The following is a 26,597-nucleotide window of genomic DNA, read 5'->3' as shown; positions in this document are numbered from 1 at the left end:
GATAACTGTCATACCTAAAATGTTGCATAATTTACCAAATGAAGTTCATCACTAAATAGCATGGGTATTATGTACATTATTACTCACTAAGTCTTTGGACTTACCCATTTTATTTTCCTCCCTCCATTATGTATAATTGTATAGTTTAGCTAGCATAGAAGAAGATGGCTTGGGACAAAATAATGGTGGTGGCCCAGGACCTAATCTAAGTCATTTTTTAGGACATTGACCCGGTTTGGCTTAAGTCCATGTGGGACGATGGAGGAACCATTCGAGCAGAGATGATTGAGATTCTCATTGTGTTGGCTTTACTTGAGATTAGACATTGATTTGTTATCTTATTTTTCAGACAATTATTCTATGGTTTGTAACCTATTTTGATTATCAGTCTTTGACCAGTACATTTGGGAGATCTATCTATGTTATGGTGTTTATCTTCACTCTAGTGGTTATAATTGTGGTATTTAGTTATTGTTTTCTTATTTCTTGTAGTTAAACTCTTTCGCTATATTTTCTCGTTTATGAGAGGTTAAGATCACTGAGTTTTGTCCCGTAAGGGATAAGGCTAGGAGACGAATCATAGGATCAATTACCAGTTAATTGATTTTCTTAGGACATTACAGTTTGCGACTAATTCTCTGAATTTCTCTCCCCTCTCAATTTTCTTCCCATTTTTCTTTTCTGCACCGCTAAACCTATTTCATTTTTCATGGCCTCAAGCTTAATTAATTTTTAGATAGTTATTCTTCAGCATTTTATTTCATGCCGTACATTTTCATCCACTAGACATTCAAATTCTTTCAAAAGTCGAAACTTAAAAAATGTTATGTTAACATATGCTCCAAGAGTTTTTTTTTTCTTTTCAGTTTCAAAAACACAAAATATTTTTATGAAGATTCCCACACCATCTTGCAGGAATATTTTGAAAAAACTTAACATTTACGTGCATAGAAGCTAACATAATTACTTTTTTAAAATTAAATAAATTTGAGTGGACGCAACCACCACCCCTAGCCTATTGTGGTAGCCGCGTGTCACCACAAATCAAATAGGCGGTGGCCGCACAGCCACCCCTCTCCTTCACTTAGTGAAGCCACTCAATCAATCACTCTCTCTTTTCTTTTCTTTTCTTTCTTTTCCTTTTTTTAAGGAATTTATATTTGTTTGTGTTTTCTTAAAAAAAAAACATATATGTACGTACCATATATTTTCAAATGTGGGCTTCATTAAAAATCACTTCTTTCATCTATGCCACGTCAAAACACCATTTTCAAATCATAAATGAAAAAAACTTTCCAAAATGCACTAATTTTCAAACTAAAATCGAAATTATTGAAACTGATAAGATTGAAAAGTCAGACTAACTCACTTTTAAAATTAGTTAACTCGGAATGTCTATAATAATTTTAGGTTGGGGTTGAAGCAGGGACAAATTTAGGAAGAGGTTGAGTGGAGCAAAAATTTAAAAAATTAAATAAAAAATAATTAATGGTGGTTTTGAAATTTTATGGGTATTTAAGATTTTTTCTGCTGTGGCCTCCTAAAACAAATTCCCACCTCTCCAACGTTCATCAAATATCTCTCTTTATCCTAATCTAATCCAACCACCAAGGCCTCGAGGACCCTAATTATAATCATCTCACACAAAAATGAATACTAATTAGTAACATGCATGCACGTGCAATTTGATCAGACAACAAAAGGCACCTGTTTTGTTTGTAAAGCTCCGGGTGGGGCAGCAGATAGAAAAAGGAACTTGAGACTTCATCATTTTCCTGAGAAACAAACAGATGCTGCAGTTCTACTCAATCTCTCCTAACAAGTTTAGGGGAAAAATTCATGCCTCATTTCATGATGGAACTTTTATTGATTTACTCAAGAGTGACCTTTTTCTTTTGGATAAAACCACACTGTAGTTCATTATTAATGGAAATGATGAGGGTTGTTTCCATTTGAAGAAGTTAGTAATGGAATGTGATCAATTAACTTTAATATTTTTTTCTTTTCCTTTTTTTTTTTCCTGAAGATATTCTACGAACTTTAATCATTGCCCTCAAGTCTTGAAGGGCTTGTACCAACCAAAGCATACTGAAAAGCAAAAAGAAAGAAAGAAAAATGGTCAGCTAACTAATATTCTTTGAAGTTTCCTTCTATTTTTTTTCCTTTTCTTTCGGCATTTTTTCCCATTGAACATGGTAAGGACTTTGGAAAATTTGCTCAAAGTATTATTACTTTATTGTTGGTTCATTTTGACAAAAACATATGTTTAACTTTTGTAAATATATGAACTAATTTATTATTTTTTAAAAAAAAAAAAAAAAAAAAAAAAAAAAAAAAAAAAAAACTTGGGTTGACGCGTGTGGGCACCTTAAGTAGAGGAGAGATAGTCACATAGCCACCCGATCTAGTTGGAGTGACCACATGGCTGAGAAAATATTTTCAAACGTGAAACTTATTAAAATATACTTCTAAAAAGTATATTTACATTTATATTATATCAAAATACTTAAAAAATTAATTAATTAAATAGCTTTGTCATAACCCTTGATATTTTATACTTTATAGGTAAATATGGTACTAAAATGAGTGAGATACATAATTAGGGGAAGTTGTTAGATATCTCCCACCTAAATTCTGCAATCCTTTGTTGCAGACGCCTGGTTCATAAACTTTAATTGTGATTAATTGAGCATCAATTAGTATATCACATAGTCTCGGGAACCTAGCTACCAAGTCCTTTTATACCTTTTAAACTCTTGTGGGCCTGAGAAGAGGCAGTGGGTCTATGGGTGCCTCTATTCACGGGTACGATTTTGTCTTAGATAATGATATTTAGTAGATTGTTATATAACTGTCAGATACTGAAATAACGCAGCAGTAAAAATTAGCTATTATTTACAAATACTGATTAAATACTTAATTTTCTACTGACTGATCATCCAATTATATGGCAATCATAGAGCAGTCTACTAAGTAGCGTCACTCTCTCGCACTCTGTTATTCCACATGCCCCCATAACACATTGTTGTACCTTTCATGTGATGCATTGCTATCTTGAGTCTTGAGGGAACATATTTGGGGCCACTGGGCATGTGTGTTATGTCCCCCCCCCTGGGCCCTGCAGGCTTCTTCTTGCTTCCAAATGACCATATTTTCTTGTAGGGCTAATAAATTTAGGCAGCTACTCAAAGGACCAAAAAATTGGAAACCCATTGCTCGCTTGAATTGCCCTTAGGAAAGAGACACAAAAAGACACCCCCCCTCCCCCCCCATGTCTGTGCATGTGATTAGGGACCCCCTCCTTCCCTGCTTCGGCCAAAGTGTGAAGATATGGGTCGTCTTTAAACTGTCACTTTTGAAAAGATTGCTCTTTAAAGTTGGATAAAAACATGTGATTCACGACAACATGGTAAAATTATTTTCTTTCTTCAATTCCCATCGACAGGGGTTGGCTTTCCAGACAGATTGTGATATCTACAGTTCTCACATGTAATTAGGGGTTCAATACGAGGGTCCATGCTATTTATTTTGATTGCTTCTCAACAACCAAAAAGAACATCATTTTTATTTTTTATTTTTTTGTCGTACCAAACAGAATATAACTAGAAGCTAGGAATGGTATGGGCCTCCTTTTTTCTTCAAGAAAAGTTCATGTCCAATTTATAATGTACATCTTCCTTAATTATTAATGGCATCAATGTGTTCCTAAACTATCAAGAATTTGCAATGCGACCATTTTGTCATGCAAAAAGACAAAAATGCCTCTAAAAAGGCCTTTATAATGAATGATAATGGCAATGAAAATTTGATTTGTAATTTAATTTGTTTTCTTCAATTTGAAGTTGTAATTTGTAAGGCCCTGATATGGTGTTTATAATTGCTGCAATTGTAAGTTACTTAGTTTTAGCCTTAGGTTTTCCCATGAATCATGGCCCTGTTATAATTGTCCTTAATTTTACTTGATTTAGTGAATGTTACCTTGTTAAGTGAATCTTAACTTATTTATAATTGGCTTTTGGAAGCTTACCTGACTCAGTGATGAATTTTAACTGTTTTAGAAAAAATTACATAATAACCTTAACGAGCCTTAAACGAGCCGAGGTGCTCGTTTAAGACTCGTATGACTTCTTAACCAGGCTCGAGCTCGAGCCGAGTTGAGCCAATCGAGGGCTCGCCTCGGCTCGAAACTGCCATTTCATGATCCTGAACTCGATCTTGAACCTGTCAAAATTGTCATCGAGTCGAGCTTGAGCCAGGGGTTTCAAGCTCGGCTCAATTAGTTGTCTTCTTAAATGAGCCAGTCCGAGTTTGTCAAAGCTCGGCTCATTTATAGGCCTACTTTATACATTCGGAAAAAATAAAATAAAAACACCCACAGTGGCCTTGGCTGTGGATCACCATTTTTTTTTTCATTAATTATGTTTCTTTATTTTTATTTTTTGTATTTTTTAAAACTTTGTATAAGGGTATTATTGTTATTTTTGGTACAAAAGAGGGTACATTGCACATTTTTGATCATTTATGGGATATTGATGCAATATTTAATTTGGGGAGGCATTACAAATTGAGTGTTAATTTGAGGGAATGTGTATACTTTTCCCTTCTTTTTTTTTTCTTCCTTTTTTTCCGTCCACACCTTATTTCCCTTTTTTGGGTGCAAAATTTGTAATTATCATTTTATCATTAAAAAAACATTTTTTAGGAGTACAAAAAATGGAAATGGAAAATAAACAAGGATTAGGATTCTTTAAAGTTCTTAAGGTATTCTAATTCTACTATATAGAATTTCCTCAATAATGATTAGGATTTAATACCTTACAAATTTTAAACAATCTGTATCCTATATATATATATATATATATATATATATATATATATATAACAAGGTGATAATTGAATGAACTTGTATAAAAAGGGCCTGTTATATATATATAACAGGCCCTTTTATACAAGTTCATTCAATTACACCTTGTCGATGTATGTGCCCAAATTCTCATGCTTGTCTACTGGACAAGGAGTGAGCCCAAATTAAATTCCCAAAGTCTTGTAACAACTAAGTAGGCCCAAATTTTCAACTAACAAATTTACTAATTTAGACACATTTAGGCTTTAAAAATAATAATAATAATAATAATAATAATAATACATGATACAATTTACATACATAATGCAACAAATTTGTGCATTGTTTTCATAATTTCCTAATTTTCCTGCACTGTCTCTTCTTCATATGGTCATATACACTGGAATTTGTAATCTTTTCTTTAAAAGGTTTGCTGTTCTTTCTCTTTCCCTTCTTCTTTTTCGAATGTTAAGCTCATAATTTTCTTTTAGGATTAACTCCTAATTTCTTTGTATACCAAATTTTTTCATATAACTACAAGCAAATCTTGTAGCTTTACTTGATATTTTTTTGCTTGTGAAAACTCGAGGTTAATTGGGAAACCTAAGAATTTTGAATATTTTTTAGCTCTTATGAATTTCGTTTGGAATTTTAATTTGAGGATCAAGATGGAATTTTAATTTGAGGATCAAGAACATCTCAAGAAGATTGAGTCATTTTCAATCATTCGTGTTGATATTGACTTTGATGCTAATATCTAAAATGGCAAAGTACACATACTTCCCTCAAACTACTACTCAATTGACAATGTCCTCCAAAATTTTCAATTGTGATAATGTTTTCTCAAACTATCAAAACATTGTCAATGTTTCCTCCAAAGCTAACAAAAAGATAAAGATACCCTTATAGATTTCTCAACAATACAAAAATACCCCTATAAATTTGAAAAAAATAAACAAATAATTATTTTATTTTATTTTTTAAAACGATTTAAAAAAAAAAATTATTTAAAAAACGTTTTTTCTTTTAAACAAACATTTTTTATATTTTTAAAACAGAAATTTTTATTTTTTATTTTTAAAAAAAAAAAGACGAAAATTTTCAATTTTAATAAAAATAAAAAATAAAAAATCAATCATTTTTAAATTTTTTTTCTTATAAAAAGGAATTTTTTTAATTTATTTTTTAAATTTGGCCACCTTGAGATTATATATGTACATTAGGTTTAGATTTTTTTTCTATAACTTTTAGCATTTTTTGTTTTTATTTTACTCAGATAGTTTCATCATTAGGGGAAACATTAACAAATTTTGATAGTTTGAAAGAAATATTATCAATTAAGTGATAATTTGAAGGAGGTATGTGAATTTTCCCCCATCTAAAAATAATGAATAATTATTAATTATTAGATTGTAGACGGGATCTTCAATTCTTTAATCCCACTTTCAGGGAAAAAAAAAATACAATAATAATAGTAATAATGATAATAATGATAATAATAATTTCTCAAAACCAGAGTGATATCTTATAATATCTTATTGACCTATAAGACTCTTCACACCATGAATGTGAGAATGAAGGGGGAAGGCAGGATATATGACTCTAAATACTATATATGAGTATGGAGTATGGCGTATGACAAGGTAGGATGAGGTTTTTTGGAAGCAACGATTAGAAAGATTGGAAAACATGTTTATGTTTCAAATTGAGAGTAGAACCGAATTTCTCAAAATGGGAAAACAAGATTTTCGAAAAATAAAAATAAAAGACAATAATTACCATCATTATTATCTCACAACTACTACAGCAAATGATGTTGCTAGAACACTATCACTATTGTCACCTCTACGACCACCTGTTGCTACTCTTGCAACCGGGGGAAACAATCAAAAGACAAACCAGGAGGAAACAATTCAACATCAAAAGCAAAAGGTAAATAACATAAGAACTATAAGTTTTCAAAAATCTCTCATAAATCAAGGCTACTTGCTGAATTACAAAATTGAGTGAAATCCTTAAAACATATAAAATCCTCATGGCACAAGGGAAATGCAAAAAGAAATTATTATTTTTTTAAAAAAAATGAGACCTCATACATCTGGCATGTACATGTATTTGGAAGACAAGCTCACGAGTGAATTGATGAAAGCCTTTGCAGGAATGATGGAAAAAGGAAAAAGATGGCTCTTAAACTAAAAGAAATTGGAACATTTTTTTGCTTGGCCTCAGGATTCATTTATTAAAGACTTCAACTCTTGTCGGAATGTAGCAATTTTGTCTGCTTCAACAGCCATGACTAATCCCATAAACCGATAATTTCTTAGCTGCAAAATATTAATTAAAACCAAAGAAATAGAACTTTGTGTTATCAAGAATGAATCCACATGGCAACACAACAATTCACTTCAGCAGCATCAACCAAAAACAAGAGTGATACTTTTTATTTAGTAAACTCTTATACAACTGCCATACAATTGAGATGACATGACAGTAAAAATCAATCCTTAATTTTTTTTTTTTAGAAGTACTAATCCAATAGCTGATTTTCACTGCCACATCATCAAGTTGTATGATAGTAAACATAACAATCTACTAAATAATATTCCTCAGACAAAACAATATACAATTTAAAGAGGACATTGTCTTGATATAGTAGTATGGTTCACATATTTCTGGTCCCACCCCTCTATTCTGTTAAAAAAAATCTTGGTCCATCAGCATTGTGCCACTATGATCAAGAAGAGTTGAAAACATTTGTTGCCCACTTTGCAACAAAGTGTAGTAGGCTTGAACTCATACTACTGTGCAAGTTTTGTTTTGTTTTTTCTTTTTGGTGGGTTTGGGGGGAGGGGGGGCAGTATAAGTTTTAGTTAATTTAGGGAAGTCAAACCACAACAAATTAGCATAAGGCCGAAAAAATACTAACCTCATGAGTTGAGGGCTGCTGAGCGTGCAAAGGAAAGCTGAAGGACCACAAGCTAATCTGAGAAGCATTTGGGAAAAATCCAGTCACAAGTGACATACATGAACCATGATATATGTAGACTTGCCAAACAAAAACAAAGGTACATATATAAGTGATTTTTTTTTTGGTGGGGGGGCATAATTTAGGTATCAGTACCTTGTGAAAAATTTCATCTTCTGGCTTTGTATATATTATTGCCTCATCACTGTCATTGCTCAGCTTCTTTCTCGGATCTGCGTTTTTGTGCTGTAGTTTGCATCCAGAAACAAATAAACATAGATATGGTAAGAGAGAGATAAGAAATTGCTGAAACCAACTGCAATTCATTTAAAAAACAATAGCAACCAATAATGGGCACGAAGAAGATGCTATGACAGTGTACCTTGTAAATTTTACTGACTAGAATATAAAAATTGAAGCGGAAGGAATTCCTGAGGTCTTCTGTGGGCTTCAAAAGAAAAACAAGAAGATAACAATTAATAAAGGAAGCTGCTTCAGAAGGTAAAGAAACAGACATTTATCACGCTCATCCATCCCTTACTGTTATCATCTAACCTCATCTTCTACGGCCCATGAGATTTCATCAAAGAGGGCATCATAAAGAGGTGGCAAAAGCTGGGGTGGAAGATTCACCACACGCTGAGACACCAGGAGACCCACATTCTGTGCTTGCTCTCCCAAAACTGATCTCAAGTCATCTACTACATCCTCCTCCTGGCATGCTTTAAGGAGGAACTCCTTGAACTCCACGATGCATTTATGGTCCTGTTAAGTACAAAATCCGTGATTTCTGGTTAGACAAATGATCTGATAGTTAGCTTATCTAAAAATGTTGAAATCACCAGCCAGTTGGCCATCAAATTACAAATCATTCTAGCAAGATAATCAGGGCTGAAGCAAAAGGACATAAGACCTGCCTCAAGTTTGGGACTCGAGATGTTTTATAAATTTATTGTCCTTTTACAAACCATGCTAATTTATGTGCAAATAATTAAAAATTAACACTTTGCCATTGTGTTATTCAAGTGACCTTCCCTGCTCCACCCCTAATAAAACTTTTCTGGGGCATATAATCAGGTCAGAATCATTTTTGCAAAAACATAATATTAAACCGACATACAGCCAAAAAGAAATAACAATGTCAGGAGACTAAATAGTAGGTCATATGCCAAACCAGTTAAAACAGTAAGAAATACATTGCAGCAAATACTGTTGGGATTTAGAAGTATTTGTTACTTGCCTTGTATCTTTGCAAGTTTAGAGCAGTCACGACAGAGAAAACTCCATCATCTTCGTCACCCTCTACCTTAACAACAGTCCCCACTGTTGTCTGCCCCAGTATCAAGTCAACGAAACCACTCAAATCCCATTGCTTATTATCAAGGTAGGTTTGCAGCAAGGTCTTCACTCCATGAAAGTCGTTGGGTTTGGGATCAAAGAATGCAAAATCTGCTTGAACTACTCCCTTCACAGGTACAGATGGAATTCCCATAAATATACATACTAGATCAACATGAAAAACATTGATCAAAACTAAGGAAATTTCACGTATTGTAAAACAAATGTAATATATCAATAATGAATACCATAAGAAAAAAAAATGCTTACTTCAAACTCTTCATCACTAGAAGACTCATACTGTTCATTCTTCTCTTCCAAAGTATGCTTAAAAACTTTATTTCCTAAGGAGCAGGACAAAAGGTGGTCAGTATGTTTCCTAAAACCAAGAGACTTCAAGCAGAGAGCAAATGACAATAACAAATTTAAAGTCTAGCATTTGACACTCGGCCATGCAAGAAGAGGCTAATAAGATTACTTAGCATGCAATTGCAAATACCTGCAGATTTTGAGGAAGATTCTCTGTGTAGTTTGGAGTCTTGCATTTGACGCTTGGCCATGTAAGAAGAGACTAATTGAGCAACTGAACGAGAAAAAGCAGAGAAGGTCAGAGGCCGAGGTTTCAACAATTGGCGGTGCCTTGTTGGCCTTCGGGGCATCTTGTGAATCTGTGTGAAAAAAAAAAAAAATCAAGTTCATTTAATTTAAGTTTAGGCTTGATGCTCGAATCAGAATTTGCTAAATTATGACCTTGAGAAAGTACGGTAAATATCAGACAGCATTTCATATCACCGTCAAGACAGACATATTAAGGTCAAAGCATTTCATACCAACTGGGCTGTAATACCACATCCTAGCACCAAAACTATCCGCCGCCACTGTTTTCTCATGAATCCTTATGAGATTATAAAAAGAATCCCCACCCCCCCCTTGGACAACCCGCTTGATTAAAACGTGACTAAAAATTTTTCTTTTGAAAACCAATAACACACAACAAAGCGGATTGTCACAGTGGTATCCGAGGGGTGTAAACGAGCCGAGCTTGGGCGAGCTTGGCTTGTCCGGGCTCGGCTCGTTTACTTTGAGGCCAGGAGCTCGAGCTAGAGCTTGAGCTCGAACAGGGTTCCAGTCGAGCTCGAGCTCAAGCTCGATTAATTTTGGGATGTATATGTACATGCATTTGGCAAAAATGATTCAATCCAAGAATTCAATATTATGTGAAAGACCAACACCCATCTGTTTAATAAGACGAAGATACTTTTTCTGCTCTAATTTCATCAAACACAAACCATAATTCAGTAAAAAACAGAAACCCCAATACCTATCTATCCAAAAATATTTACACATTTTTCTGGGCAACCAAACAAACACATCAAACGGCAAAACCCCAAACCACCCACCACCCAAGAAGAAACGGAGAAAAAAAAAACCAAAAAGAAAAGAAAAACCCACAAATCTTATCACCTCCTCCGCCTCCGATACGTGGCGTACTGCGAGAGTGAACGACCTCCGAGAGCGGCGTGGACAGCGGGGTTGGCAGCGGCAAGTTCCTGGAAACCGGGCACGAGCCGTTCAGCTTCAGCCAGGCGTCGAGGGGTGTGGTTGCTGCGGTGGTGGTGGTGGTTGCTGTTGGGGGACACTGGGGGAGTGGTAGGAGCGGCAACAGAGATAGGAGGCGAGGAGGATGGTGGAGACTGTGTGAGGAGAGTCGAGAGAATGGAGAGATCAGAGATGATAGATTTAGGTTAAATTTGGGTTCTCTAATTTGCAACCGTTGGATTTGGAAAAATAATTAAATTTTAAATATTAACAATTTGATTCCTTTTACCAAAAACTTATCCAATGTGCCTGTCATTGCTTAGATCGATATGCTTGTTCAATATGATCAATGGATTATATATACGTTTCCAATATTTAATATTATTTGTCAGATCAAACAAGACAAGCTTACGGTGTCTCTGTTATACTATATACATACTTCTTTGTAAATGCTTGATAGTTGTCATCGATTAATATCATCCAACGGCTATTAAATCATCAAAACATTTTGGACGGCGAGAATTAACCGACAAAGCGCACGCATTACGGAATTAATCATAGAATATATTCACCTAGAATTAATCCTATGTGTGCGTCTGATAGTGAGACTGGTTCTATGCAAGCATAGTAGATGATCTAGACCGTTTATTAGGATCTTCACTTTTTTATTTAATTTAGAACGTTAGATTAATGAGCTTATTATGTCATGTGGAGCACCATATAATTCTTTCAAATTGGTTTACACTTGCATACCATAGATCAAATTCAACGGCTAAGATTAAATTCAATTAAATTGGATGGCTACGATTAAATTTAATAAAAAATTCAAAATTTAGGAATTAGGAATAAAAATTGTGTTATGTAGTATTATTTAGGGTTAGTTTGTTATTTCAATTTCAATAATTACGATTTTAAAAATTGTGTTTTTTTCAATCGCATTTTTTTTCTTCTTATTTTAGATTAAGTATTTTTTAAATCACAACGTAAAACGCTTTATGTCACACACTCACGCACACTAATCACTATTATCATATTACATATAGTATTATTTAGTTAATATGTTAAAATGTTAATGCTTAACACGGGTCAAATATATAATGTCAGTATTAATATATTGTATCTTATATGTAAACATTTATATACTTATATTATATGTTCTCATTATCACGATTCATGATATATGATTTAAATTCAAATTGTTAAGTTTTTACTTACTGTAAATTGTGATTATAATGTATAAATTATAAGAAACACATTAGTTAATTATTAATCATTTAATCTAATAGTAATACTCAAAGTCTAAGTAAGAAATTCATAATGATCTAATGGTCATACACTTATACTTAAATTTTATGATCATATTATCTCACAATTAATATTAATATTATCTTAGATCTAAGATCATGTGATACATCATATATGTTTTATAAGAATAAAGTATATAATTATAATGTATTGATTAAATAACACAATAACTTATGCAGATATACCATATGATTTTATAATGATTAATGATTATGTGATATACCGTATACGATTCCAATTTTCAAAGTATAAACTATCTAATTATAATATTTGTATTAAATGACACAATAACTTGTACGGTTGTACTATATGATTATATCATATGATAAAATGATTAATGATAATATCATATATTTCTTATTATTTACTATATATATATATATATATATATATATATATATACACACACACATATGCATAAATAACAAAAAAACAAAGGTATATAATATATTTGTTATTATTGAGTAAATGAGTAATGTTGACTATATATTATTATTTGTTACTTAATAAAAAATATATGAGCTGAGCTTAATAAGCGAGGCGAGCCTTATACGAGCTTAGCCAAGTCGAGCCGAGCTTGCTTCGTTTAATATTCGAGTTAGGATTTGTGTTCATGAAACGCTTCATTTAATATTCGAGTCGAGCATGAGCCGAGCTTATGCGAGCCAAGCTCGAACTTGCTTGCGAAACGCTTCGCTCACTTAACAGCCTTAGTGGTATGGCGATACCGCAGTATGTCATTAACCCATGCATTAACCTGATTAATAATATCATAAAGTCTCCTAGAGTTACATGCATCATCAATGATTCATCAGAGTTCATATATTTGCACTGGAATATAAATAACATAACACATTAGAGTTGACAATGCATCTATGTGAATAATGCTTTACATACAAAAGAATGGCTATACAAAAGTGTTACATGCGACACGAGCCATATATAAAATACCAATGTCTAAACATATACATGAATGCTTATACAAAATGGGACCAACAACTAGCCCAACAAAATAAACATCTGATGCCTTTAGGCCTAAAACATCGTAGCCCAAATACATGGCCTGGCCACAGGATCCTCACCTACCATTTTTGTACCTGCATCCACAACATCGTCTGCACCACGGGAATCACCACCACCTGTGATACAGGCAGAATTATGAGCCCGCCGTCTTCATAAAATAAAGACGCTCAGCAGTATGGAAACTCACTAGTTTTCCAAAAGAACCATCATTGGAAAACATCATAAATCATCATCATCATATAACTCATATGATATGCATGCTCATGCTCATCATTGTCATTCTTGTTTCTCTGTGTACCATTTGTACTTGTCCTTACTATGCTTGCCCCTATTGTGCCATTTACAGAGTGAGGTTAATCCTTGTTTTGCTTGCTCCTACTTGTGTCATCTACAAAACAAGGACCGTTCTTATTTTGCTTGCCGCTACTTGTACCATTCTATAACTCTATCATACTTTTATGTTTATCAACATGTTTACCATTAAAACTTATTATCTTTGTTAAACAATTATACTCATCTACTTATCCACTTACTACTTATCACATTAAATACTTATTTACTACATTATCTCTGTAACATTTATATATCCATTCTCATTGTCGTTTACCACAATTTATAATACTTATAAACACTTACAATAATCACTATGATTTCTAATATGACATATTAGAACCTAGACCCATATGTATCAATTTCCATAGAACCCATGGAAACTTAGGATTAATTAACACTTTAAATGTAATTAACCCATTCAAATAGCATTCCTAGTGTTCACAGACCTAAAGCCCCAAATTAATTCAAACCATATAAAATTAGGGTTTATGTTCATACTCTACCAATAGGTAAAATTGGAGTTTCAACCCATTAATTTAACAATCAAGAGCTTGGAATCATATATAGTAATCAACTACACATAAAAGCCCCACATTAATTTTAGGAATTAGGCTTCCTACTAAAATTTCCTAAAATTCGGACCTAATCAAAAATTTCCCAAATTATTATAATTTCAAGCTTGATATCCAATGGATAGAACAAAACCTTAAAGAGAAACTAGAGATTTCAACAACATAACAAAATTCCCAAAATCCCTTTCAAGAATCCTAATTTTGGACCTAAAGAAATCCCTAATGATTCATGTAATTTTCGTTTTCTATAATTAATGGGTAAGATGAAATCACAAAAAAAAGCTTTAGCCTTTACCATTCAAGCTTCCATGACTGGAATCGCCTCCAAGATTTCTTCTTCTTCTTCTCAAGGCCAGCAGCTCTCTTTCTCACTCAAACCTGTTCTTTCTCTCTCTTCCGTGATCTCTCTCTCAATCTTCAAAGCTCTCTCTCTCAAGGCCGTGTGTGTGTGTGTGTGAGGAGAAGAAATAGTGAGACAAAGGGGGAGAAGAAAGGGGGTGTGCAGCATGTGTAAGAACCGCCAAAGGGCTTAGCCCTTTATTCTTTTATTTTCTTTTCTTAAGTTGGAAGAGACCAAAATGTGCTAGAAGAGAAGCACTTCATGTGAGCCAAGTGAGGATGAAGGGGATGTGCAGAAATCCCAATAATGGCCTTCTCACAACCTCACTTAAGTGAATTAAGGAAGAAATGGGCCACAACATAGAAATTCATATTTGGGCCAAACATGAGTAACTTAATACTCTTTTCTTTTGGGCGGTTTTGCTTAAAGACCCACAATATAAAATGACCATATTATAATACTTAACCATACTAACTCATAATATTCTATTTCATTATAAATAGCTTAATAATATTTGCCACATAAGTGTCTTCATGCACCCATTGCCTTGGAGAGTGGACACAATGTGCTTGTGCAAAGGGAGCCACTAGCCCTTCCAAATTTTAGTTTGCCTCCCTTTCCCAACACACTAGACAAGCCCCTCCTTTAGGATATCTTGAGCAGCCCAAATGCTTTTCCAAACATACAGTGGCCGTTGACCCAAAGAAGCATCCAAAATCGACCCAATTGGAAAATACTTCACTTATAGGATCCTTGCTGACAAGGACTCTCTGGACTTTGCAAGATTGTGGTCCTTCATAAACTTATTAGAATACATGATAGGAATGATAGAGGAAAACATTGGCAATATACATGATGATGAGATGAAAGTGGTACATGAAAACAAAGCTTTGTCCATTTGTGAGCTATAAACAATACCTTATTATTTATGTCTTATACTAATTTCAAAAAATGTACAATTAATGTCTTTGAGTTTAACATTTCAGGTATATAAGAATTCAATCTAGATGAAAAATGAATATCTTCTTTTTTAAGAAAAAAGAAAATGATAGTTTGTGGTAGTTTCTATGGAAAAATAGTAATTAATAAGCAATGAGATAGATCACCTACAAAAAAAGCAATGCAAAAAGTTCAATAGGTGTGAATATGTTTAGATATCACTACAAGAAATTTGGTCATTAGCAACCAAATTATTAGCGGCGACCCAAATGTTGCCGCTAATGAGGGGTCATTAGCGGCGACTATAAAGTCGCCGCTAATAGCAAACGCTAAATCCTAAAATAGTTGATATTTAGCAGCAACACCAATAGCGGCGACCATTATTGTCGCTATTTACTACTCATCAGCGGCGACATCAGATGGTTGCCGCTATTAGGCACTCAATAGCGGCGACACACGTTGCCGCTATTTAAACACAATCAGCGGCAACAAACTATTGCCACTACTATGAGCGCAACAATGGCAACTTTTTAAAGTTGCCGCTATTAAGAGGTCAATAGCGGCAACATTTAAAGTTGCCGCTAATGATCCTAATGAAAAAACAAATAAAAAAATAGGACTTATTAGTGGCGACATAAAGTTGCCGCTATTAAGTGCCTAATAGCGGCAACTTTAGTAGTTGCCGCTAATGGTCCTGACAATTTTTTTTTTTTTTTTTTTTTTTTAATTTTAAAAAAAGGCCTATTAGCGACGACATAAAGTTGCCGCTATTAAGTTCCTAACAGTGGCAACGTTATAAAGTTGCCACTATTGAGGCATCAATAGCGGCAACTTTAAAAATTGCCACTAATGGTCCTGACGAAAAAACAAAATAAAAAATAGGCCTTATTAGTGGCAACATAAAGTCGCCACTATTAAGTGCCTAATAGTGGCAACTTTTGCCTAATAGCGGGAACTTGAAAAAGTTGCCGCTATTGAAGGGTTAATAGCAGCAACTTTAAGAGTTGCCGCTAATGGTCCTGACTAAAAAAAAATAAAAAAATATGCCTATTAGCGACGACATATACTTGCCGCTATTGAGTGCCTAACAACAGCGACTTTTAAATGTTGCCGCTAATGATCAACCGATCGATCATTAGTCCTATTGATCTTAATAATCTCAATCAATCGATCCAAGTGCAATATTAGTGTGATTGATCGTGATACAATCAAATGATTGATCCAATTTGACAAAATTGATTGTTCGATTGAACATCTGATTGCTCTTAGTGTATTCGTCTGATCGATCATGATAAGATTAACCGATCGATTATTAGTCCGATTGATCGTGATAATCTCAATCGATCGATCCAAGTGCAATATTAGTGTGATTGATCGTCATACAATCAAATGATTGATCCAATTTGACACTATTTAATTATGATACATCATATCATAATTATTTTTTCAATCATGACCATCAAAACATTGCTTCTAATGTATTATATTTTGATTCTTAATTTCTTTATATATGAAGTGACCTTAATTTATTAACACACACACATATATATATATATATATATATATATGCTTCAAGATGTTTTCAAGTGTATATATATTTCATTTATTAATACGGTTAATTAATTAACAATTAAATAGATTGTTTTAATTTGTCAATATTCATTAAAAAAAAATCAATTTTCTTCATTATAGGAAAAAGGGACTATAATTAATCTCTCACAAATACAAGAGAAGACTAAACCAAACTTTTCAAGTCAAGGTGAATCTAGAAGAAAATTACGAAGACCCCGCCATAGATTACAATCTTTTCATGATATATATATATATATATATATATATATATATATATTGAGGAAAGTGGTAGAACGACCCCGTTATAGGGAAAACTTTTTCCGGGATCCATTAATTATATTTCGTGCTAGATATTTCATACGAAAATTGTGTTTCCCTCGCTATAGCTTGCTGATCTTTTTACCTAAGGTCACGCCCATCTCTCTCTCTCTCTCATCCTTGACGTATCTCCAATAAATAATTCCATTAATTTGTTTTCTATTTTCTATTTTCTATTTTATGATAATGTTTATAAAAGTTAAAAATAAATAAAATAAAAGCAATTTATTAAAATATTAAAGGGAAAGATCGAAAATTCTAACCGTCCAGTAAGTGAACAATTTGGGCCTGCTGTCACCATAAAGCTCTGGACTGACCTGACTAGTATAATAATCAAAATTCAGAAAATTTTATACTAATCACCTTCTTCACTATTAAATATTAATCTTTATTTTCTAAAAAAAAAAAATTATAATATATATATATATATATATAAAAGAATTTCCATAATAGATTAGACAAAAATAAAAATATTTTATGTATTTTCCTTTTTCTCAAAGTAATTAAATATTATTGAGAAAAAGTTAAAAATAGTGTTGGATTGTGTGTGTGGCAGGATAGGAAATGGAAGAAGTACCTGCCATCCAGCTTCTATGCTGTTGAGATCCGAGCCGTCAAATGATCCCGAAAGAATCCAAATCTGGAAGAGACTGAACTTGTTGACCACTTGGATCGACGGCTCCCACACGTTTATGGTTGCCTTTGCCCCATACCCTTCTTGGGATGCTCCGGTGTAGGCTATAAGAATACATACATACAAAATGAACAAAATCTGAAATTTACTTCATGTTATTGAGGAAAGTGGTAGAACGACCCCGTTTTAGGGAAAATTTTTGCTGGGATCCATTAATTATATTTCGCGCTAGATATTTCGCACGAAAATTGTGTTTCCCTCGCTATAGCTCGCTGATCTTTTTACCTAAGGTCACGCCCATCTCTCTCTCTCTCATCCTTGACGCATCTCAGCGGGCTTCCTCTCTTTCTCTCGCCTCCAGCGGCCGTCTGTGGACTCTCTCTCTCTCTTTTCTCATTGCAAGCGGCAAGCCGTCATGTCTGTCTCTCGTCTCCCATCGTGTCCGGTAGCCACCAAAAGAAGTAAGCGTTTTTTGTTCGTGGTTCAAAGTTGTGTTGTGTGCTGCTTGTAATTTTAGCCTTTTTTGGAATATGTTTGGATTGTGAACCTCTCAACTTATGGGATTTGGGTTCAAGTTTTGTGGGGCCGATGTTGGTTTGGCATTTGGGATTCAAGGGTTTGCTTTGCTTGTGGCATTTCTTTCAATTTCCTTAATTGGGTTTTAGTAGGATTTTACTTTAGTCTTTGTCTTGTTTTGCTTTTTTGTTCAGTTTAGCGTAATTCTTTGGTTCCCGAGAATATGCATGTTTTTATGAATAGAATGTGGATTTGGTTCCAATTAGGATATAAGATTGTGTGTTTTTAGTAATACTTAACTTGTTCAGAGAGATTATCCTTATACAGAGAAAGGGAATCAATCATGTGGAAGATTTTCTTCTTTTAATTAAGAGAATAGAAAAAAGTTTCTTCTTTGTCTCAGAGGATATTTGTGCTTGGGAGTTTGTGTTTGTTTGTATATTCATGTTGCTAATATTTATTTTATTTTTGTCATATCTCATAAAAAAAAGTATGGAGGTTGTCTTTGTTACATAGTACGAGACTTTGAACCTAATCTGCCATTTCCCCTGTTTCCTCCGTATCTCTATCTGTATATGAACTTTTTTCTTTCGTCATTTTTTGGGGTACTGGGTGTTTAATCAAAGGTTTCTGTTTTGTTTCTTCTATACCCCTTTGATGGTTAAAACCTGAGCTGTAACTGCAGTAGGTGACCTCCTCCTCTTTTTATTTTTCGTAGGAGACTTTAGAAACTGTAACTGTAACCAAAGCCCCCAAAGAAAAGAAAAAATCAAAATGTGAGCTAATCATGTATGCATTAATCACTTATCTTGCAGAGCATAGAACACTGGTTTTTGCTTTTTTTCTACAAACCACTATGAAAAGTGAAAATTTTGAGAATGCGGGATCTACTTCACTAGAGACCAAATGCAGCATAAATGTGTAGCATAAAAATCTTGGGAGAAAAATCTAATAGAAAACATACATTGGATGAATTAATCCCAAAGTAGATTGAGGAGGATATCCAATGCCCAATAATCCTGGCAAAACACCTCCAACAAGTGGGGTAGATGGGATATCCAATTTAGTGGCGTAGATGGATATCCAATTTAGCTGCTTTTGATGTAGCCTCTTCTTCTGCAAAAAAGCCACATTTGGAACATTTTAGTTATTACCATCTTCAAACTCACCGCTAATGTGTAAAAAGAACCTCACTATTTGGAACATTTTACTATCGGATGTAATTTGACTAAAAGGAAAGATACTCATGGTAATAACTAATCAAATGCACAAAAGAATTATTTCCTCTGAAACCACAACTTCATCAAAAGAAGAGGCTGATTTTATGTTCACTTCCTCCTGGTATTTATTTATTTAATTATTTACTCGTTCTCTGTCCTTACTCTCTACACAATATAACTTGCATACAATTCATTCCCATCAAAAGTTGGTATGATTTTAAAGCCTGGAGAGCTTAAGGGTGTGCGTGTTTAACTTGTACTGTTCTGAGTAATCTCCTATCATTTATTGACTTAAGAAGTGTTGGCCCTTCAATTTGAGTTGTGCTTGCTACCAGTTGCTTTGTCGTATTGTTGAAATTTAGTTGTTTTGATTAATCTCTCTTTAGGACATAATTAAAGGTTTGTATTTTTTATAGAGACTGCTGGTTTTGTAGCCCAGTGTTACATAGCTATTATGTTTTGGGAGATTTTAATAGGTTAATATTTTACATATTGTGGATTGATTACTTACCTTGATGGAAATGAATTATTTTTTCAAAAATATTTCATTCAGGTTTCAAATAGTAGGTGATTCAGATAGTAGGTCACTCTTAATTTTAATATTATTTACATGCTTTTGAACCTATAGTTTTGTTGAGTTTCCATGTGTTGCAGCTCATGCCCTTATTGTTGGATTGTGATGCTTATGCGTGTGTCCAAAAGTTAAATTACTACCCTTGGTCTTTTCCATCATTAAACTCTTCTCTTTACACTGAGAACATAATTGAGTTTTTGAGGTATATATAGATGCTATATCAGTGTATGCTTTCATACAACATTTCTTCATCTTCTTCATATACCTTGGTTCGTGTCTCTCTTTCTCTCTCCATCCTGAAATTTTAGCAATAGGCGATTGTTCTTGCCTTTGTTACAATATTCCCTAAGTGTCTCTCATGGATTCTATTTGATTTTGTTAATTCGTGTAGTGCCATGTTCACTTATTGGTTTTGGCAATTTGTTTTCTCTTTTGTTTCAGTTTAATGATTATTTCTATTTGCATCATTGGTGAGAAAAAAAAAAAAAGCATGTTTACAACCTTTCCGAATCAAGTTTGCAATGTAGAATGTTATTTTATCAATCTTGACTCATTCAATCTCTCACTTAGAATACACGAGGTAGTGCTTCAATGTGTTTCTGTGTGTGTTTTGTAATAAAAAATGGAGAATGAGATTCACACCAAGTACCAAAAATAATTTCAGGTGTGCATACATGTACACCTTTCTTTGTGTTGATGTGCGATAAGAAAATATTTAGAGGGTGGGATTCTCCTCAACTATAAAATATAGTTTGAGGTAGTAACAAGATGATCTCCATGGTGGTAGCATCTATCTTGCTGGAATTTTGAGTTGGTTAATCTATGTTTAGTATGAAGAGGTCTTAATTTGTGTGCAGTGATGTTGATATCTACATAGCCAAACCTTCTGCTAGCCCACTTTGAGGACATTAATTTTTTTTTTCTTTAGATATCAATCATTTCCTCCTCTTAACAATAGAGTATACATGATACTTAGCTTTGAAAAAATATGACCTTATAATATGTCCAATTCGACCTTATAATATTTTCATTACCAAAATATTTGTATAGTGAAACTTGCAGCATCAAACATTGCATTACAGATTATATTATCATTCCATACCGTGAATCAGGCACATGTTTGGAGTTGTTATCTTTCTTTGTTGTCATTCTTGAGTGTTTCATTTTAGCTAAGTAAATACTGTATCATGGTAGAAAGCTTGTGCTAATTGTAGTCTCTAATAGTTTGGTTGTATCGAGTTAGTTGCATGCTTTGATGGTGCATACTCTTGGTAGTGTTTATGGACAGGTTATTATTACTGTTGAAAAGAAAATATAAAAATAGATGTCTTATTATGGTAATAATTCATACATGCATGCTTTTAAAGTTTTGCTATCATGGCAACATGGTTTACTCTAAACTTAATACATTTTCAAGGTCCATGATGTATTATAATGAAGAAACATTTGATGGATTACTATTTTATGTACCTGTAGGTTGGTTGAGATAAACACCATGAACATGAATGTGTGTTATATATTTTTCAATACCCTTGATTTGAAGTAACAACTTATGTGTGATATCTAAATTAAACCTCTTTTGTTTTCTTTAGGTACATCATATTTACTCAATTTTATAGTCTTACTTTTCATAAAAGTTTATGTATACTTGTTCAATAATCTAGACATTAAATCTATTTATAGGATAATATATGTATATTATTAAAATTATAATGGTAACAATTATAGTGATACATAATATAGGGAATGAAGCACGTGCATTGCACGTGCCATCCCAATATATATATATATATATATATATATATATATATATGTTGTTTTTTTTTCCCAGTAGTGAGCCAGCTCAATCTACAGCAAACAGCAAGAATCAAAAGAAAATGGCAACACCAACCATATATTATGCATCGTAAAGTTTTATCCTAATCTCTTCAATTGGGAGCTTCTATTTATTTGTTTGTGTTGTTTGTTTAGTCAGGTAATAGGTTGTTGAAATTTGTGATTTCAGATGGACTATTGCTTTATAAAGTAATTATGAATGTTTTAGAAACTTCACATAAGCACTGGACGGCCCACTTCATAAAGCAATATGTTTAGTGAGAACAAAATATCTTAATATTTGTATATACACTGAAATGTAATAGTTACAAAGTTTATGTTAAAATACTGCAGTTTATGACATGGGAAGCACTGCAGTTTTCAACTATAATTCCCTATGTTATGGCGGTTAAATTAGTTATTTAGTTGCAAGGTTTTGTTTCTGACACTATTGCACTTCAATGCCACGATAAGGATTGCCTATCTTCTCATGCAAAGTTGTAGTTAAAAAATTTCATATTACAACTGATCCCCTATCTTATGCAATTCTAATTTGAAATTGGCTATAAGTTGGCGACAATCTTTTCTTCTGATCACTATTTGTAGTAATTTGATCTGAAAAACAAAGAATTATAAAGAATTTGGGTCATATGATGTCAATTATTTTTGTAGTTTCCATAGAATTACTTGAGAAGTTTAACAGAAGATTTTACAAGCTCCCAAGTATCAAGACATTGATATTTTGTGTTGTCAAATGTTGAATTCATTTCTTAAATGGTAATCAACTATTTTTCTGTATTTTAAGGAGGAGGCATTCACAAATTTCTCAAGTGATTCGTGAATACCGGAAAACTGCTTATCGAATGCCAATGGCAGTTTTGGTATGTTTACTTATTCCTTGCCAGTTCATGTTTTACAAATTCCTAGGTATTATACAACGGGAATTTGTGTTAGCCCTCCTGATAGCTTGTTGTCTTTATATTGACTGTGATTTGGTTATCGACTTATCGTCCCAATAAAACTAATTATTTGGTAGTGGACCATTCATCTTGACTTGGAGGGCATGTTTAATGATGCATGCTAATGGTTAGCGTCTTATATGGATGTCTCTCAAGTCTCATGCCTCACACTCCCATGCATTTTTTTAGATAGGTCCTTGCATTTAGAAACTGAATAGATTTTTTTATTGCTTAACATATATTGGACCACTCGGATTTGTCCAATTTGCTTGCTTTGTAGGTCATCACAGCATAGAGTGCTTGTCTCCTTTCCTTCTATTATCCATATTGCAGCCAAGTGTAATTAACAGTACTAAGGGTGAAAATAATTCCTAATCATTTAATCATGAAACATGTTTTTCATTGGTACTAGTTGTTGAGTGAGCAATTATAAAAGGAATCTTTTTTACTGCAAGAAAATTTCTCAATGGTTAATATGTTGTTGTTGGATATGTGGGTGGAAGTTGCACTCTTCTACTCCATGAGGAGGTATATAGCTGTTTGAACAAGACCCTTTTTAAGTAATGTATTTTTCTTGTATTCTTGCTTTCGAATAATGTTATTCTGGAGTTTTTTCTTTCCTGGTTCAAACGTGTAGTGTTTGCATATGAATTCTCTCTCTCTCTCTCTCTCTTCTAGGCATCACGAAAGCATTACTGCACTTACAAGCACATACGCGGGAAAGAGAATATTGATGAAGAATGGTGCACTTCCGACCCATATGGCTTTTTTGTTATTTTGTTTTTATAAATAAGATTCCTTTCATTTTTCATAACTGAAAATGGTTTTGGAAATTTCCAGCAAGTTGCTTTTGAGTAATCGAGAAATAGGATGCCCAAAATTTAAGTGAGTTATATCTATTGTCCTAGGTTATCTTTGTTTACACTATGATGTATTGCACGTGCCATCCCAATATATATATATATATATATATATATATATATAGATGCTTTTTTTTTTTCAATATGGTCGCTGCTATTGAGTTTCTATTTTTTAATTCATTAGCGGCAACTATAGGTTGCCGCTAATGATAGAGGAATAGCGGCAACTTCATGTGGCTGCTATTGACTTTTTTTATTTTTATTTTTTAATTTTCGTATATCATTAATGACATACAATTAGCGGCAACTTGGTGGTCGCTACTAATGATATACCAATAGCGGCGACCGTGGAACCATTTTGAACCCTTTTTTCCAGCAAAAAAAAATTTATTAGCGGCAACTTAGAATGGCTGCTAACGAGTTGTCATTAGCGGCAACTTTAAAAGTCGCCGGTATTTAGCTTTACCGTCGGATTACTACCAACCACCAAATAGTGGCCGCGTGTTGTCGGTATTTGTAAATAGCGGCAACTTTTTCATCATTAGCGGCGACTTTGGGTCACCGCTAGTGAGCATAATTTTTGTAGTGTATAAACGTGAACAAACAATATAGAATTTTTATTCAATAGTTGTGAGTATGTTCGATAGGCGTAGAGGATGGTTAAATTTTCATTTAAGAATTTATTTGACTTGTTGAGATGCCAACGTTCGTAACAAGCAATATAGCAAGATGTCATTGCCTAAGTAGACTGTTGAAAATTATTTAATGAAAATTAAAGTTTCCCTCCAATTTGAAAATTTCAACTTTCTCTTTATTTTTGTCTTACACTTTGTCCCACATTGAAAGCTACAATATTTTATTTTGTGCTTTATAAGGGATTGCATTTCTTTTATTATAGAATGACTTTTTGGTAGACACATGCTAATGGTGTCACCTGGGACGAAGCTAGCACGTACGCATCATCACACACTCACATGGGCTTATTATTTACGTGCACATGACATTTCAGTAATAATAAACTTCTTCTGTAATTTTATAAACTACTTATTGTTTAGAGTAGTATTCAAGATTTTCAATATACACACTACATAGTACAAATTACTGTTCAATAATTTAGTCATTTAAATATACGTTTATTTTGCATTCTTTAATTTTGTAGTTCACACATCTTTATTTTAGGCAAAAATACACTTTACTCTCCAAAGTTTCACCCTATTTTTAATCTGGTCTTCAATGTTTAAAAAATTGCAATGTATCCTAACAAAGTATCAAAAATTCAATGTAGCCACTTCGTTAGACATTTTCGTTAGACAAAGTATCAGAAATTTAAATATACGCACATGCGTTTTTTAGTTTAACTTTTCAAAATTGTCCTAAATTTAGGATAATTCAAAAAATGCCCTAAAAAAAAAAAATAAAAATAAAAAATTGGGGTGGTTGTAGCCACCCTCTTTGGCCATGGGTGTCGCTTGGCCACCCCCATCTAGTAAAATTGAGGGTGGTGAGCAACCCCCACGACCCATAGGGGTGGTTCAGCCACCCCCAAGTGGCTAGAAGGGGTGGCCGAAACTACCGCCAATGGGCTAAAGATGGGGGTGGGCCGCCGAACCATCCCCATAGGCCATATGTGTGATGCCCCGAATATTAAAAACCCGAAATTCATTTTTTTTTTTTTTTTTGTAAGTATTAATCACTTATACAATACAACTGCTCTTACAACTTTGTTTAAACATTTTTAGTGAAAAACCACCAAAATATTCAAGTTTTAGTTTCGTACTCAACGTTCGGTCATGGACCACACGAACATTCGACCTACAATCCTAGAACGATTAGGTAATAGTACACTGAACGTTCGAAGCATAGCACCAAACGTTCGAAGCCAGTTTAAAAAGTAATTTTAACCTATTATCCATCATCTCAACTTTGTCTACACCTCCTCTTCTATAAAAGGGACACCCCTCGCCCTCTAGACTTCACATTTTACCCCACACCCCAGCAACCTTAACCCTAGAGTGAGAAAGAGTTTCTAGAGAGAGAATGAGGAGATTTTTTTAAGTTGTTTGCCATCTTCAAGGTAAACATCTATGCACTAAGCTTGTTTTTATGTTGTTTATACGATTTTCATGTTGTTTACAAATTTTAAAGTGCCACGATGAGTTTATGTAATTATTTTCCTTAAAAAGTAAAAAGGTTTTTCAAATGTTTTAAACCACCTCTTGTTTTCTTAGATTATCATGTTGTTGTGATTTATTATGTCTTTATGGTACCTATTAGGAGCTTATGATGATATTTGCTACATGTCGATTTAGAAATAAGAACCTTGCATACATTCTAACATTATGGCTTGTTCGTTCGCTACACTCTGACCGAATATTCAACCATGAGCCCGAACGTTTGGACAATGTCCAAAATGGATAATTAGGGTTTTGTGACCTTTTCCCGACTAGGATTTTATGTGTTTAAGATAGATTCTCTAGTGTTGCTTGTAATGTTAAAATATGTTTTGAAATAGTAGGAATTCAAGATGTCCGAGGATTTGAGCGAACAGACGAGGTAAATAAGCACTTACAACTGCATTCAATAAAAATGTGCAATATGTTAGTTGTCTGAACACGCGTATGTTATGAGCCTATTTACTTTTTATGGAATTGGGTATATGTTTAATTCAATAGATAACGATATGCATAGTATGACATGATACATAAGTATGTGCAATATAATGGTCATGGGCTTACTTGTGATGCCCCAAAAACTTTAAAACCCGAAACAAGACCATTAAGAAAAAACAAGTGTATCTCTAGTATTCATTTTTTTTTTTTTTTTTGTATCAAAACAATCATTATTTACAATTTTTTAAAAGACCATTTCTTTTATTTTAAGTGAACAATCATTATTTTTTTTTGCCTTTGACCGAACGTTCGATAGGAGACCA

The 26,597-nt window shown here is 33.4% G+C and overlaps 1 protein-coding gene and 2 long non-coding RNA genes across 3 annotated transcripts; 1 reads left to right on the top strand and 2 right to left on the bottom strand.

Annotated features, from left to right (window-relative positions):
* Positions 1–6,922: 6,922 nt before the first annotated feature.
* Positions 6,923–10,887, bottom strand: LOC132177604 (CDK inhibitor P21 binding protein). The gene is made up of 9 exons (XM_059589993.2): positions 10,611–10,887; positions 9,646–9,814; positions 9,417–9,490; positions 9,049–9,273; positions 8,364–8,573; positions 8,191–8,256; positions 7,965–8,054; positions 7,770–7,826; positions 6,923–7,167 (listed from the first exon to the last, which is right to left on the bottom strand). The coding sequence occupies exons 2-9, from the start codon at positions 9,803–9,805 to the stop codon at positions 7,069–7,071; spliced, it is 981 nt and encodes a 326-aa protein (XP_059445976.1). The 5' UTR covers positions 9,806–9,814; positions 10,611–10,887; the 3' UTR covers positions 6,923–7,068.
* Positions 10,888–12,807: 1,920 nt separating this feature from the next.
* Positions 12,808–14,491, bottom strand: LOC132179713 (uncharacterized). The gene is made up of 2 exons (XR_009439953.2): positions 14,214–14,491; positions 12,808–13,341 (listed from the first exon to the last, which is right to left on the bottom strand). It is a non-coding gene; the product is annotated as an uncharacterized LOC132179713 (long non-coding RNA).
* Positions 14,492–17,985: 3,494 nt separating this feature from the next.
* Positions 17,986–23,695, top strand: LOC132176883 (uncharacterized). Its single transcript, XR_009439678.1, has 3 exons — positions 17,986–18,182; positions 22,652–22,727; positions 23,484–23,695. It is a non-coding gene; the product is annotated as an uncharacterized LOC132176883 (long non-coding RNA).
* Positions 23,696–26,597: the final 2,902 nt, after the last annotated feature.

Source organism: Corylus avellana, chromosome 4, assembly GCF_965113065.1.
Source record: "Corylus avellana chromosome 4, dhCorAvel1.hap1.2, whole genome shotgun sequence".
Classification (NCBI taxonomy): domain Eukaryota; kingdom Viridiplantae; phylum Streptophyta; class Magnoliopsida; order Fagales; family Betulaceae; genus Corylus; species Corylus avellana.
This window is presented reverse-complemented; position numbering and strand designations above follow the sequence as displayed.

Excerpts from the sequence above, each read along its gene's own strand:
- LOC132177604 (XM_059589993.2), bottom strand. The coding sequence starts at position 9,805 with ATGCCCCGAAGGCCAACAAGGCACCGCCAATTGTTGAAACCTCGGCCT. Across the intron at positions 8,257-8,363 it reads CATGGGCCGTAGAAGATGAG|CCCACAGAAGACCTCAGGAA; the intron begins GTTAGATGATAA and ends TTTCTTTTGAAG. Across the intron at positions 7,827-7,964 it reads AAGATGAAATTTTTCACAAG|ATTAGCTTGTGGTCCTTCAG; the intron begins GTACTGATACCT and ends AATGCTTCTCAG.